Source organism: Acanthochromis polyacanthus, chromosome 14 (assembly GCF_021347895.1).
Source record: "Acanthochromis polyacanthus isolate Apoly-LR-REF ecotype Palm Island chromosome 14, KAUST_Apoly_ChrSc, whole genome shotgun sequence".
In the NCBI taxonomy this organism is placed as follows: domain Eukaryota; kingdom Metazoa; phylum Chordata; class Actinopteri; family Pomacentridae; genus Acanthochromis; species Acanthochromis polyacanthus.
This window is the reverse complement of record NC_067126.1, coordinates 40,269,658-40,284,592: the sequence shown is the minus strand read 5'-3', so window position 1 is coordinate 40,284,592 and position 14,935 is coordinate 40,269,658. Positions and strand designations below refer to the sequence as shown.

Below are 14,935 nucleotides of genomic sequence, written 5' to 3'. Positions count from 1 at the left end.
GTCAAACGCTGCACTAAGATCTAACAAAACAAGTATAGAGACTAGTCCATTATCTGATGCTATGAGAAGGTCATTAGTAACTTTCACTAGAGCTGTTTCTGTGCTATGATGCATCCTGAAGCCTGACTGAAACATTTCAAATTATTCCTTTGTAAGTGTTCACATCATTGATTTGCAACTGTTCTTTCCAGAATTTTAGAGAGAAATGGTAGGTTGGATACTGGTCTATAGTTAGCTAACACATCTGGATCTAAAGTGGCTTTTTAAGTAAAGGTTTGATGACAGCAACCTTAAAAGTCTGTGGTACATAGCCTGTTACTAGAGAGAGATTAATCAGATCTAACATTGAAGAATTAATTAAAGGTAAAATCTCCATGAAGAGTCTAGTTGGGATAGGATCTAAAAGACACGTTGATGGTTTGGATGTAGAAAGTGCACCAGACATGAAGAAGAAGAGAAGAAGGAGAAGCAGAAGAAGAAGAAAGTGAAAGTGTCTGATATTTTTAGTGTGAAAAGGTACGTTTTCATTTAGTTTTAGCATCATGTTTTACTTGGCTGTCATCTTTTATACAATATTATTTTTATATAATATTATCGAAGAGCAGCGCACTTCCGTTGTGGATTGAATTTGCAGCGTTTTTCTCTTGCGGTTGTTCTGGGGGTTTGTGTGTGTTTTTATATATTTGCAGCATTTTTCATTTGCATCTGTTTTGTGATTTTGTAAGTCTTTGCTTCTGCATCGTTTCTGTGATTGCAGCATGTTTCTCTTGCAGCATTTTTTTCTTGCATGTGTTTTATGCGTTTGTGAGTTTTTGGTTTTGGATCATTTCTGTTTGCAGCGCTTTTGCGGTTTGCAGCGAGTTTGCCCCTGTCGGCCACCGTAAATTTTGACTGTAATTGATACTGTATAAATAGAACTGAACTGAATAGATACAGATGTTTTTTATCCTACAGTCACTTCACTACTGTGTGACTCCAGGTTTTAAACGGCCGGCCGCTAGAGGACGCTGTAACACTAAAACAGGCTCTCCTCCACCCCGCTGCTCTTTTCCTCCCATCATTTTCCTCCAATCATCATTACTAATCCAGAGGATCTCTTCCAGACGGACACAACGCCTTCACTGATCGGTTCTCCTCTCCGGTCCTCTGCTGTCCTTCTGCCTCCTCCAGCGCTCCGACATCCCGCTAATCCCTTCACGGTAAGACAGCGACGGTTTACGGTCCGTTAACCGACCGAGCAGCGGTTAGCTAGCAGATAGCTGGTGTTTAGATGCAGAGTTCCTCCTCCCAGGGTCTGAAAATCATTTCTTTGTTGTTCTGGTCGTTTCCATCCGTCCATGAGACAGCAGCAGAAGCAGATAAATGTCACCGTGGAGACGTTAAGATGGAGATGAACCGGGTAGCTGGAGGATGCTGCCGGTTACCGGGACGTTTAGATTAATGTCACCTAAAACACCGTTAAACCTGCCCGTTTAACGTCTGTGGATATAAAAGTGTAACAGCAGGAACAGTAAGCTTCAGCTGGACTAATTTAACAGCATTTTCTAGAAGTTAAAGGAAAGTTAACTGACCGTAGAAATCCTGTTCAGAGCGACAGATTATTCAGTCACAGCAGTTTGGGATTTATAGTCAATTTACAATGAAGCAGTAGGTTTATTTTTATATTACAGTATTTCCATATGTAAATTTGGCATATTATATTATTTCTATATATTTTGTTGTTTCAAAGTGTGTAACCCTGAAGTAGGAAAATAGGACGGCCTCAGTTTTTAATTTTTAAGTGTTTGTATGCTGAAATATGCACAATGCAAAATAGCAAGTCCAGACTTCAAAACAAGGCCATTTTAAATTACAGTAAATTCATAATGAAACAATAGGTTTATTTCTATAAATTATAGTTTACACATATAAATCTTAAATATTGTATTATTTATATATGTAAAGTTAGAAATGATGTGATAGCACGGTCTGAACTGTAGAGGTTTGCTGATTGATCCAGATATGGATCATATCGATAACAGCAGCGTTGGTATTGATATTGAAGGATACCAGTGTAATGAGATCAATACTTTAGTTTCTCTCCTGTATTCCTGATCTCTCTGTCTGTCAGAGCTCCTCCTGCTGCAGGAACTTTTCTCAGCATCCATACTTGTCCAGACTTGAGTTCTTGGCTCCTCCTCCCTGCTGTGATTGGATGGTGCACCGTCACATGACTCAGCGGCACCAGACCACAGACTGCATAACAAAGATAAATAATAATAAAGATAATCTAATCTTTAATGTACAATATGCAGCTCCATCACAGTGGTACAAAGGATAACTGGTCATTTCATTTCGTCAAAGACGTTCAGTTTTTGAGCAATGTGGCACACAGACAAACAAAGGTCAGCTAACAAACGTACGCCAATCATTTCATAGGTCTGCTGCATTCATTGGCAGAATGTTTACCAAATGATTTCTGCTTTTTTTAGTCATGTGAAGCTCTCTCCTGGTCCACTGACTGTCCTGGATCAGCTCAGATGCATCGGCGTGATGCCTCTTCTTGGTTTCTTGGTTTCTTGTTCACATCATTCTCATTCTTGCCAATGCATCGATCACTTTGGCTTCCCACCGTACCCTCAGAGACTGTGGTGCTCCTTGTACTGTTCAGTGATGCTGTCCCACTTAATAACACGTCTCAGTGCTCAGCTTCCTGTCAGTGATGGACTTTGGTTAATCATAATAATCTGCTAAATGACCACAGACCTACTGCCTGCTGTTCTCTATTTCTAGAAAGTTAGAATGCTGTGGAGCATCGTGGATATCACCCTCTAAGGAAAGTTTCTCAGAGAAGTGACAGTTTACAGGGTTAGGAATAATAAAAAAATGTATTAAAACCATCTATTAATTGAAATGTGTTGTGTTTGTTTTCTACTCTGAGCTGTTCTATTTTATGTTATTCATGATTTGTATCCTCCTGTTTACTTTATTGAGCTATCTTCATGTGTGTTCATTTATTTCAGGATTTCAGTTTAATCATGATGATGATGCAGTTTGCTCGGGGGTCTTGTGAAGGGATCAGACAGCGGATTGTTTTCTGATTGTTCCTGATCTGCTGCCGGCAGGTTTTCCTCCCTGATGACGTAGGATTCTGCTCCATCAGCTGATGAAGAGGACCGTGTGATGTGGTTGAAAGCACCGGATGAAGCTTGTAAGTGGACTTTGGTTCTTGGATTGTTTTGTCAGATTCCTTGTTAGTAACTGGTTAAAGTCCATATTCATGCATGTAGAAACAGTACAGTTCTGTCCGTGATATTAGGAATAGAGAATAAATAAGGTAAAATGGTCTTCAGTTAGTGTGTCTGTGAATGAATGAGACGTCTGGTCCAGAAATGTGAAACCATGATGAGTAAAAGGACAAAAACAGTCTTAGTTTGATGAAACAGGATTCAAGTGAAAAGGCTTTACATCAGACTCACAGAACTCTGATTTCTTTCAGGATTTACAAATAAAATCAGCCATGAAGAGGTTTCTCACCTATTTTTACATCTTCTGAGCCGAGGCAGTCAGCACAGACGACTAAACTGAAGAGCAATAAATAAATGCTTAGTTTTCACCCAAATCATGTCATTATCAAAGCATTTCTGTCCACAGGTAGCAGTGATTGTGTTTAGAACATCACTGAAGGATTTCAGTTTGGACAGTCATAAGTATAATCTGACTTGCTTTGAAAATGAAAGATTTAACCGCGTCCATAAATAAGCTTGTCTTCCTTTGTCTGATAGAGATTTAACAGCGTTCTCAGGTGTATTTGGGCCAGAACCTTCCTGTGAATGTTTCTGTTTTCTTCATGAACAGATCAAGCGGTAGTTTTTCTTTATTTCCGTCCTTCTCCAGCGTCCACGGATGCAGATAGAACGATGACATCATCACCGTGGTGACAGCAGAGAGAGGAGCAGGGCCTGATCATGGGAGACAGAAGGAGGTCACAATGTGCCGAAATCTGTCCAAATATGCCCTCATCTTCTTCTTCCTAGCGCTGTCCGGCCTCATCTTCCTGCTGCGTAACATCCACACCGTAGAGGTGAGGAGGAAACGGACCGCTCTGTGAAAACTGCTCTGTGACCTCCAACAGGAATGGAAGGGATGGTTTTAGTTCAAACTGTGTCGTTATCCATTAAACAGCACCCTGCTTCATAAGACAACACAAAGATGCTTTTCTTTCATCTGTTGTGTCACGCTTTATTCATTTCATGTAAATGTTCACATATTTAGAGACACTCAAACAAGGATAGAATGAATGAATGAATGAATGAATGAATGAATGCACTCAGAAATATCCACTAAATGCAGATATGAAGAGTAAAAATATAAATGAGACACATGGTTCACTGAGGCAGACAGAAACAGAGCGTCCATCCCGGGGTTTATTAAAATAAATACCAAAGTTCACGTTTAAATTGAGTTCCTTCATTTCAAAGAGCTTGTTTTCTTCCTTCATGTGCCTCAGAGGCTGATCTACAGACGTGTTAGGAGACAGGAGGTTTGCATTTTTAGCTTTTAGTTTATGCCAAACTCCAAACATACTGGATCCTTTCATTCCTAAAATAGAACAAATAATGTGTTTCAGTGAGTGGACATTTCTGTCTCCAGTCTGGCTTTGATCAGGACCGATTTTTCACGGAGTAAACCTGCAGTTCTTCTTGTAGCTTGTGGAGTTTAAATCACTGCGGTTGTTCTTTGAGTCGTTTTAAGTCTCTGTTGCAGTTCTCTGTAATGTCTGTGTCACCTCCAGCTGATTCCAAACCTTCTTTCTCCTCAGAACTGGAACTGCCACACCATCTCCACCCTCTACCAGCTGCAGAGCAGGATCCAGTCGTCCTTCATCCCCGTCAATCTTCCCACTTTCTACCACAACCGTACCTTCTGCGCCCATCTGGGCCAGAAACCGTCTCCTGAAGATGAAGTGGAAGAGCGCTACCTGCTGGACTCCATCTCCTGGCCCGGCCCTCCGTCTCACTCCTCGCCTCCCCCCCTGCGTCAGACCAGCGACCCGGTCCACAGCCTGTTCGCCATCCTTCCCAGTAAGGAGGGCCGGGAGTGGCACGTGGGCGACCAGCTGGAGGTCCTCGTTCAGATGCACGACTTCCTGGGTCGCCCCAAACGCTACGGTGGGGATTTCCTCCTGGCCAGGCTGCACTCCCCGGAGCTGGGAGCAGGCGTAGCGGGGAGGGTGGTGGACCACAGGAATGGGTTTTACTCTGCTCTGTTCCCCCTGCTCTGGGAGGGAACGGCACAGGTGGAGATCGTGATGGTGCACTCCAGCGAGGCCGTGGCCGTGCTGCGACGGCTGAGGGAGGAACGGCCCGACCGGGTGTTCTTCAAGAGCCTGTTCCGCTTGGGCTTCTTGTCGGAAACCACCGTGTGCAACATGTGTTTACCCCCCGACCAGCAGCCGCTGTGCAACTACACGGACCTGTACACAGGAGAGCCCTGGTACTGCTACAAGCCCAAGATGCTCAGCTGTGACACCAGAATCAACCACGCCAAAGGAGGCTACCTGAAACACCTCATCACCAACAAGGAGGCGCTGCTCTTCCAGAGGTTTGTTTTTTAATTCAATATCTGATTTTCAGGGTGTCCAGAAAAACTGAGATGTCCATAAAACCACGTGGTCAGGACAGATGAGACCTAACAGGATTTAGTTTGTTCTGTTTTCAAAGGAAAAATTCTGGGGGAAAGTAGTTTGATGGTAATTTGTCCACGTTCAGATCTGCTTCCTGTTGGCGCTGATTTCTGAAATGTTCTAACAAATTCCTGTTGTGTGTTCACATTGGACAGAGTTTAATTCACAGAAAAATAGAAATGATGACACTTTATGGAGCAAAAAAATGTAAACAGATCATTAGGTGATGAAATTATGTCATTTTTGGGACATTTATTTATTATATTTATATTTGTGTTTTATTACAGGATAAGGTGACATTTTGCCTTTTTCTCACTTTAAACAAAGACCAAACTCAAACTGAACCTGGTGATATATTATATTTTATTATATTAATTATGTTAATTATATTATATTAATTATATTATATCTGTCTGTATTGTGGAGCTCCATCTGTATTAATGTTCAGACACTATAAAACGTCTGCTGCTTAGAACGCTGACGGGGAATGAGGGCCGACAGCTGCTGGTGCATTTTTGGCACAACTTTGACGGAATGCAGACACATGACTGTACGGCGGTTATTTATAATTATCTCTGTCACTGAACAAATGCATCTGCACGAGCTTTAAAGCCACGGACACAACAGAGTTCATGTTAGAAATGACAGCTCTCTCAACGCTGCAATAAAACTTCCTGATACAAATCTGTGCACACTTAGCTGTATTATAGTTACATGAACGTATTTACAGAGTAGAATGAGCAGCTAAAGTGTCAAATATAACTCCTGTAGCTGCTTCAGTCATAACTGCTAGTGGCCAGGCAGAGCAGGAAACATGTGAGCACTAACATGTTCTGCAGTTAGGAAAACCCCATTAGGAAGGAGCTCTTTTCATCATATTACAGCAGAGGAAGATGCTCGCTATGGTCTGCCTCGTGGTGATTCTGTAGTGCACTTATTCATGGATGGAATTTACAGAGATAAAGTCATACAGTGGACCATCCAAATGCAGCTCATGATTATGGGCAAAAAGCATGACAATAAAAGACAATAAACAGCAGCTCCTTCCACTGTCCCACAGTGACAGACAGCAGAAATAAGCGCTGGTGGCATCATTTAAATCTGCAGAGTTTTAATGAGTGGCAGGCGTCGTATTCAGTAAATACAAACAGTAACATCTTAACAGTAGCCCTAAAACTGACAGGAAGCTCTGGTGTAATGTGATTACATTTGTAGCTGCTGCAGAGGTAACTGCTCTACCCCCCCATTCAAGAATAAAGAATAGTCCATCCACAGGCTGACAAAGCTTAAATAACAAAATTAAAGAAGCTCATTAACTTTTAATATTTATCAGTTCTGTTTTTGTGTCTTAGTGGTGTAAACATCAAAGTTCACATCCATCCTTCAGGAACTCACAGAATCAGCATTCAGCCACGGAAAGGTGCGTTTTCCTGTAGTTTCTGCATCATCCCACTGTTTCTGTTTGTTTTACTCTAATAACTGAACTTTGCATCAGATAAAGCAGAGGAAGAAAACAGCAGCATAAACCCAGAGGACTCTCAGCTCGGAGCGTCTGGATATTACTACGAGGACTCGTGGAGGCCTTTAGGGGGCGCTATGATGCGTCAGTTCAACCAGTCATCAGCAGTGGCTCAGTGTCTGCAGAACAAAGTCATCAACATGTACGGAGACTCCACGGTCCGCCAGTGGTTCGAGTACCTCATTGCTTTTGTTCCAGGTGAGTTTGTCTGGTTAGAAGTGAACCTTCCTGCTAGGGCTGGGCGATAAAGCCATTTTATCCATTAATTCGAGTTTGTACTTAATGTCGATTTGTTTTAATGAAAATCGATTTTCTCATCAACATCCGCCACCAACGCCTGCCTGCTGGGCTCCCATAGTTCATAGCGCCCCATAGGCATAATAAAGAGCAGACGCCGCTCAGGGTGCAGCGAGAAATACGGCCGCCATCTTGGTCCGGTCAGCCGCTCCACTCAGCGCTGTTTGACAGCGCATTTAATCCATCTTAACTCTGAATATTAAACTGATTTTCACACGTTTTTTATTTTTATTTTTTTGCTGCAAACATCATACATGTAGCTATGATACAGGACAAATGGTTCAGCGTATTTTAATATTCATAGCGGGAATAATAGATAATAATAATAATAGGTAATAGACCTTTTTCCGAAACGTCATCATCGAACGTCACCGCCGGTCACCGGCCCTAGCAACGCGATTCCGCCATTTTAAGAGGGGTATGCTTTGCCTTGACGACCATTACTTCCCATGTTTCCCTCCCGATTTGAACGACCAAAAGCAGATATGCCCAAAACCTGCGCTGTTTTTGGCTGTAGTTCTCAGTCATGGAGCAACAAGAACATTTCCTTTTACAGGATTCCGACTGAAAAGGACCAGAAAAGGAGTTTATGGCTCAAAGCATTGAGGCGGATTAACAATGATGGAACCACATGGAGCCCACAGTCAAAATGGTCCTATGTTTGCAGTCAGCATTTGGTCAATGGTATGTTGTGTTTCATGCAATTATTACCCCTTAACTGATTTTCTGAAATTATTAATTAATAAGCAACCAGTTGCGCTTCAGTGTCCCGCCCGCGGTACACTTTCAGATCTGCATAAGCAATTTGCTAAATGTCTGAAACTGCAAACGCAATTATACAAACACTATACGCCGATGGAAAGCTTAGATTCTCATGAATCCGCCGGTATAAACCACTTTCAGATGTGATTACCACAGCGGGTAATATAAACACATTTATCCGACAAACAACGAATATCCATCCATCCTTTCTCTGTACACGGCTTCAACGCACACAGCGCGACTCACATTTCCGGATTCATTATTACACACAGATGAAAATATTCCACAAAAAACGGCCATAATCCAACCTTTTACATCCAGATGACACAAGCCAGTAACATATTTTGTCCAAAACATGTCTTGAAGTCGGTATAAAATCCACGAATAGGTCGCTTTCAAGGAAATGCACCTCGCGATGCGCGTCCAATATTCCCTGTATTTCTCGTCATATTTTTATTTACAAATAGAATATTACCGATTTTTTTGTACTGAAAGTGGCTGAAATTGACTGCAGCTTATGATGTCTATAATTATCTGAAATGTTGAGGGCTAGCTACTTAACTTAGGCTAGTGCTAGCTGTGCTTCCCACAAAAAGTCAGGGGTCTTTCTACTCACACTGCTATTTTTAAACCTTCTCTCCTCCCTTTCGTTCTGCTAACTACTATGCTGTAATCAGCAGCATTGTCCTCATTATTGTTAGCACCTCATACCCTTGGGCCTAGGGTGGGTAGAGCTCATTTACAGGTATCTGACTCTTAGTTTTGATAATGCACATCTAACTAATATACATACACTACTTCCACTTGAAATTAAAAGGTGTAATGGCTCACCCCGTTAGCTTAACATTAGCTTAGCATAGCGGAGCTGGTGTAGCCCTATCTTAGAAGGCATTTATCATTCTGACATTGACCTGTATGCACAAAAACGTATAAATATAAGCATACCTCAAAGAAAACGTATGAGTCCAGGCTTTTATAAGTCTTCATCTTCTCCATTGTGTGGATGCCTGGGCTGTTGATAAGGTACTCGTAAATGGAGTGCCAATGAAGATCTGGACACGTAGTACGGTCGTTTTCCCATGAAACCAGAGGAATTTGGTACGGACATGACTGCAAACCAACCAGTTCTAATTTTTCTTTATACCGTAGCTTGGCTTTTGGCTCAAGATTTCCGAAATAATCACCAGACGTTTTTCTCCGGGTCAAAACCGTGTGGTTTCGGCGGTCAAATCACGGTTGCTAATGACTTTGTTGCCCCCTCTTAAAATGGCGGCGTGCGTTGCTAAGGAAAGTATGGTCACGTGTCCCAGACTCTGACGTCACTGCGAAAAGGTCTATTGAATATTCTGATATTAAGCTCGACTGTAGACAGGTATTTTGCAAACACTGTAAACACACACACTCTAGTATATGTTAGAGAAGCAGATAATGGCAGTAAAGTCAATAATTTTAATAATTTGAAGAGACAATATATGATTACGCTATATATACATATATAAACAAAATACTGACTGCATCACTGTAACCATGAAGTGAACACTATCAGTTACCCGCTGGCGGTCACATGATTGTGATCCTACTACAAAATGACCATTATCTATCAGTTAGAATCATACAAGGAACAAATGATTAAGCTGTGGGGTGTTTCTGAGTCCCATCAATTCCTGCCGCCCGCTACATATTTAGGTCACGATGCAGCAAACCCCAGCCAGACACGTTAAGTTCAGCCATCAGCCTTATTGTGAACACAGATTCACCTTCCTGCCTTCACGCATTTCTTCACAGTGAGACCTTGTGTCCATTCCGTCTAAGTTCAGACTCATACTTTGCTAGACGGCAACAGATGGAACCGTTTTCTTTCATCTTTATGTGACTTTTCGGACTTTCGGCGTCTTTGTCATGTCAAGAACCCTCTTCTTAGAGAATCACTTCCTGTGCTGCTGGAATGGTTACAAAATAAAAGCCCATAACAATCAAAATACGACTTCAAAATAAAAGCCTGTAGGGATTGCTTATTTTAACACGAGCAAAACAAAGGCTTTCCAAAACTGATGAACTGATCAACAGACCTTTAAAAGAGAAATTTACACGTGATTCGGTGTAAATACATGACATGCACATGCATAACACATGCCTGCATTTAGCACAGGGTAATTGTTTGTTAAAGATTTCATCTGTCGGAAATGATGCGTCACTGAGCATCCTTGGTGGAGTACTGCGCTGTCTGAGTGCTTTTCTAGTTTGGAATTGGTTCAAGTTATGTGGCATCACTTGTTTTGAACAATTTCTTTGTCGTCTGCTAATTGATTTTAGGTAGTGGGTAAAAAAATCGAATAAATCGTGAATCAGGATTCTTTGTGAAAAAATCTGAGATTTTTTTTTAGGCCATATCGCCCAGCCCTACTTCCTGCTCTAACTTCCATTCATCGCTTCTCACTCAGATTTAAAGGAGTTTGACCTCCACAGTCCTAAAAACGTGGGTCCGTTCATGGCCGTGGACAGCACCCACAACATCCTGCTGAAGTACCGCTGCCACGGCCCTCCCATCCGCTTCACCACCGTCAGGTCCAGCGAGCTGCGCTACGTTTCCAACGAGCTGGACGGCCTCGCTGGAGGCCCCGACACCGTGGTGGTCCTCAGCGTCTGGGCCCATTTCAGCACCTTTCCGGTGGAGGTGTACATCCGACGGCTTCGCCACATCCGACGGGCGCTGGTCAGACTGCTGGACCGAGCGCCGGAGACGCTGGTGGTGATCCGCTCGGCCAACCTCCAGGCCCTGGACCAGGAGGTGAGCCTCTACAACAGCGACTGGTTCTCCCTGCAGCTGGACCTGGTGCTCAGAGCCATGTTCAAGGGACTGAACGTTCTGCTGGTGGACGCCTGGCAGATGACTGCAGCTCACCATCACCCCCACGCCCTCCATCCCCCCCCAGCCATCGTCAAGAACATGATAGATACGCTTCTGTCTTATGTTTGCCCCGACAGCACCAAGAGCCAGAAGTAGGAGCACAGAGAGGACAGAGGGCTCTTTACTGAAGGAAACTGAGGACTTTATTGTGTGAATCAGTCACTTTTTCACTTCTTTTTTCAGCTTCTTCTTCTTCTAAGCTGCTACTCTTTAAATATTGTCCTTACCAAGAGACTTTCCAGACTTGTGGTACTTTCCTGTTACCTTAAAGTGGCAACGGGAAGTTTTCGGCTCTGACTTGCCGTTATGAAGTAGAGGCTGATAAAGTTCTGTAACAGCTTTAGAGTGAAGACACCATTAGACTGGTTTCCTGTATGAACACTTTCACTATGCAATTCTTTCTATCACTGGGGAAATGAAGGCCCAGATTGTGTCTGCTGAACCAGAACACAAAGAGGACGATGCTTTTCATTTCCATGGTAGCTAGCGGTGGAACATCTGGAGTAACGGTGGAAACTTTACCCAGCAGAAGAAAAAGAGCCACAAAAATCAGAAAAATAGAAAGAGCTCCGGATCTGAGAGAGTTTAAAACCGACATTCTTTTCCAGAACCTGCCTATTTATTATCCCAGATGGGACTTTTATGCCTTCATCCAAATCAAGGTTTCTGTCTAACTGGGATTCTTCCAGGTGGTTCTTGCTTTGGACAGGACTCTTTATCTACATAAAGCCTTCATGGCTCCATTTTGTACTAAACGAGTTCATAGACATCATTTTTTTCTTCAGTTCCATCCTGACACCATCCCCTGCTTTCAGGGTTTATTATTCCATTTTAAATTAGATTATTCCATTTAATCTTACCTCTTCAGTGAGCGTGCTGCTTTCTCCTCTTTTATTTCCTCTGTGCTGCTGCTTGTCTGAGGAAAATGGAAAACGATGCGGCGCTGTTTGGAATCGAACTTTGAAATTTGTCTGTTGCCACTTTAATTCTGATCCCCAAAGTTTAATCTGTCCTTGGAAATCCAAAGACTTTGGCAGTGATTGTGAACGCTCAACTGGTTTTGTTACCAAAGTGTTTTTTGTTTGTTTGTTTACTTTTATTCCTAAGTTTTGCCAAAGCTGAAGACTCTCTGAGTTGTCGTTTCAGGCTGTTTGGGTCTCTTTGTGTTGCTTTGTGTAAAAACTACAAACTTGGACACACGGTGGTGAAATGCTACTCGTGTATGTGTCCATGTTTTTTCTTTGTTATTTTAAAATGCTTTTTCATGTTTACAGCACACAATAAAACCTCTAACTCCTTCTAGCAGACTAAAGGTAACGATGGAAATATGGATGGGAGGGCTTCAAATGTACCGTTTTCCATGAGATTATTTTTATTTTCTTGTCATAAGACAGGTTTCTTGGACGTTTTTCCAGCCTGTCCTTCCTTATTGTGTCTTTTATCTGGTGACTGTTCTGACTGACAGATCTACTCTCAGTCTTTTAGCCTCCTCAGCTCATGTTTTTGGCAAACATCAAACCCCAGCAGCGATGCGTTCTTCATGAATTTATAATAACACTTTTGTTAATACACGTTTTATATTACAAATGCAAAAAAAACCATAACTGTTTTTATATGCAGTTTAAAGGTTTGGAGAGTGACGGTTATCAGGTCTGTATGATACAAAGAGGAGGATGTGCCTGTTTCTCTGTAAATCTGTTCATCCACAGCAACAATCAGAGGCTGAATAATCGCACACTTTGTTGTAATTTCTGTATATGAACCGTCATGTTTACCAGCATTTGCTACTGTCAGATGTGTGCTTTTATAACTCATCGTGGTGTATTCCACCATCGTTTGCTTCCTCGGCAGTCAGAAGAGGTCTGAGCTGGGTGATGTCTGTCATGTTTATAGTGAATATGAGGCTTAATCTTATCAGGACTTTGCTTATCATGTTGGTGACGCTTTTGTTGTGATGCCTTTTCCTGATCTGATCCTGGACACTTCAATAAACTGGAACAACGGGAAAAACTTCTGGTTCTCCTGTGTGGTGAATTCCTGTGTTTTTCTTCTTTATGTTGGAGGATTTCAGAGAAGGGAGCTGCACAGTCCCTCAGTGGTCAGCACTAACATCTAGAAGAAGATCCCAGTTCGTGTCCTGACCTTCCTGGGATCTTCCTGCATGGAGTCTCCATGTTCTCCTGTACATGGTGGGTTTTCTCCAGGTTCTAGAGCTTCCTCCTGCTGAGGTTGATTGGTGATTCTAAATTGTCTGTGTGATTGTTTGTCTCTGTGTAGCCCTGTGATAGGCTGTTACCTGTCCAGGTGAACCTTCACCCTCAGTCAGCTGATAGACTCCAGCCCTCCAATGAGGATTAAACGGTGGATAGATGATGGATACAGACACAGACATAAAAATCAGACTGTGGGGGGGAACTAATCTGAAGCAACATAATCTAAAAAACACAAGTGGAAACACACTGTGAACCAGGAAGGAATTAAATGGAATAAAACAGAAAAGCACAAACCAGACAGAACAGCAGAAAAATCAGACAGTTTGCAAGCATGAGACCAGCAAAGAGGACTGACTGGAGAAAACACGAAGGGAAGAAGATGAAGTGTAGCCTAGCCGCGCTAGACAACGAATTTAATTCTCTACCAGGGTGGGTCTAGTTACCCTCCATAAGGCTCGAGGCTGGATTCTCCTAAAACTGGCCGGACCAATCACCATGAAGTGTAGAGTCAGAAGGCGGGCGTAACTAAGTGACGACAGAGGCGCGACGATTCTGACAGAAACAACCGGCGCACAATAAACAGTTATCTTTGGACTCGGCTTTGGCCACAGCCCTTAAAGATTTGAAGCTAAAATTCAACTTGAAAGATAAACAAAGGACGGCACTGAAGGGTTTCATTGAGAAGAAAGACGTATTTGGACTTATGCCGACGGGATATGGCAAATCCTTTATATACCAGTTGGCTCCGCTGGTTGGGAAGCTAATGGGACTTAGCCACAATCCGCCGGCGCTCTAGGAACTACGTCAGCCTATTCGTTGCGCTGATTGGTTGTATACCTACCCAATTGCTGCAGAGGGATTTGAAAGACAACCTTTTAGCCCACCTCCCTCCCTGTCGAGCGTTCCTAGACCCTTGTGCCGTCAGAACATGGGTCTAGCGCGGCTAGGCTAGATGAAGTGCGTAGGGCAATCAAAAAGGTAAAATACACAAAGGAAGTAATGAAAATTGCATCAACCGATAATGTTGTGGGCCTGATGTTTTGCCCCAGGCCGCCCCAGACAGGAAGGGAGATGAACTGAAACCACAGACCAGGATAATTTCAGCCACTAAATGTGGGTTAAAACCTGTTTTCCAAAAATCATCTGGCCAGGAGGGTAGAATTAAAACACAAACTAATGCAAACTCTTAATTTGAGCAAACAACAAAATCATTCTGAAAAACAAACAAAATATCTCCACTCATGATGGACGATAATTCCATAAGTCTGCAGCCTACAGCTGGTAATTACACAGAACATGTCTGGACGAAGCAGCTGCAGCTCTGAGTTCAGTTTCACATCTGTTCTGCTGGCGTGGTACTGCTGAGTGTCTGACAGACAGGAAACTGTTTTATTCAGGCTGGAGATATGAAACTTAAAACCACAGATAGGAAGTTTAAAGGGACATTATGCAGAAGAATGATCTAATGGGGTCTCTGTCTGATTCTAAAGTTTATTCTGTTAATTAAGCACAAGTTGTGTGATTGAAGACGAGCAGCTTTGTACCTTTGCAGTAAGAAGACTTTGGCCGTT

The 14,935-nt window shown here is 42.6% G+C and overlaps 2 protein-coding genes across 3 annotated transcripts in view; one reads left to right on the top strand and one right to left on the bottom strand.

The window, feature by feature from the left end:
- Positions 1 to 14,935, bottom strand: part of rpl24 (ribosomal protein L24) — a 36,129-nt gene that overhangs the window by 13,557 nt on the left and 7,637 nt on the right. The window lies entirely within an intron of this gene.
- Positions 977 to 13,162, top strand: nxpe3 (neurexophilin and PC-esterase domain family, member 3). 2 transcript variants are annotated; one of them, XM_022202748.2, is made up of 7 exons: positions 977 to 1,199; positions 3,105 to 3,190; positions 3,877 to 4,063; positions 4,802 to 5,583; positions 7,018 to 7,085; positions 7,161 to 7,382; positions 10,685 to 13,162. In XM_022202748.2, exons 3-7 carry the CDS (start codon positions 3,971 to 3,973, stop codon positions 11,245 to 11,247), a joined length of 1,728 nt encoding a protein of 575 aa, XP_022058440.1. In that variant the 5' UTR covers positions 977 to 1,199; positions 3,105 to 3,190; positions 3,877 to 3,970; the 3' UTR covers positions 11,248 to 13,162. The 2 variants fall into 2 exon arrangements, with proteins under 2 accessions (XP_022058440.1, XP_051815418.1); XM_051959458.1 differs by having other exon boundaries at positions 3,003 to 3,190.

Excerpts from the sequence above, each read along its gene's own strand:
- nxpe3 (XM_022202748.2), top strand. The coding sequence starts at position 3,971 with ATGTGCCGAAATCTGTCCAAATATGCCCTCATCTTCTTCTTCCTAGCG. Across the intron at positions 4,064-4,801 it reads GTAACATCCACACCGTAGAG|AACTGGAACTGCCACACCAT; the intron begins GTGAGGAGGAAA and ends CTTTCTCCTCAG. Across the intron at positions 5,584-7,017 it reads GAGGCGCTGCTCTTCCAGAG|TGGTGTAAACATCAAAGTTC; the intron begins GTTTGTTTTTTA and ends TTTGTGTCTTAG.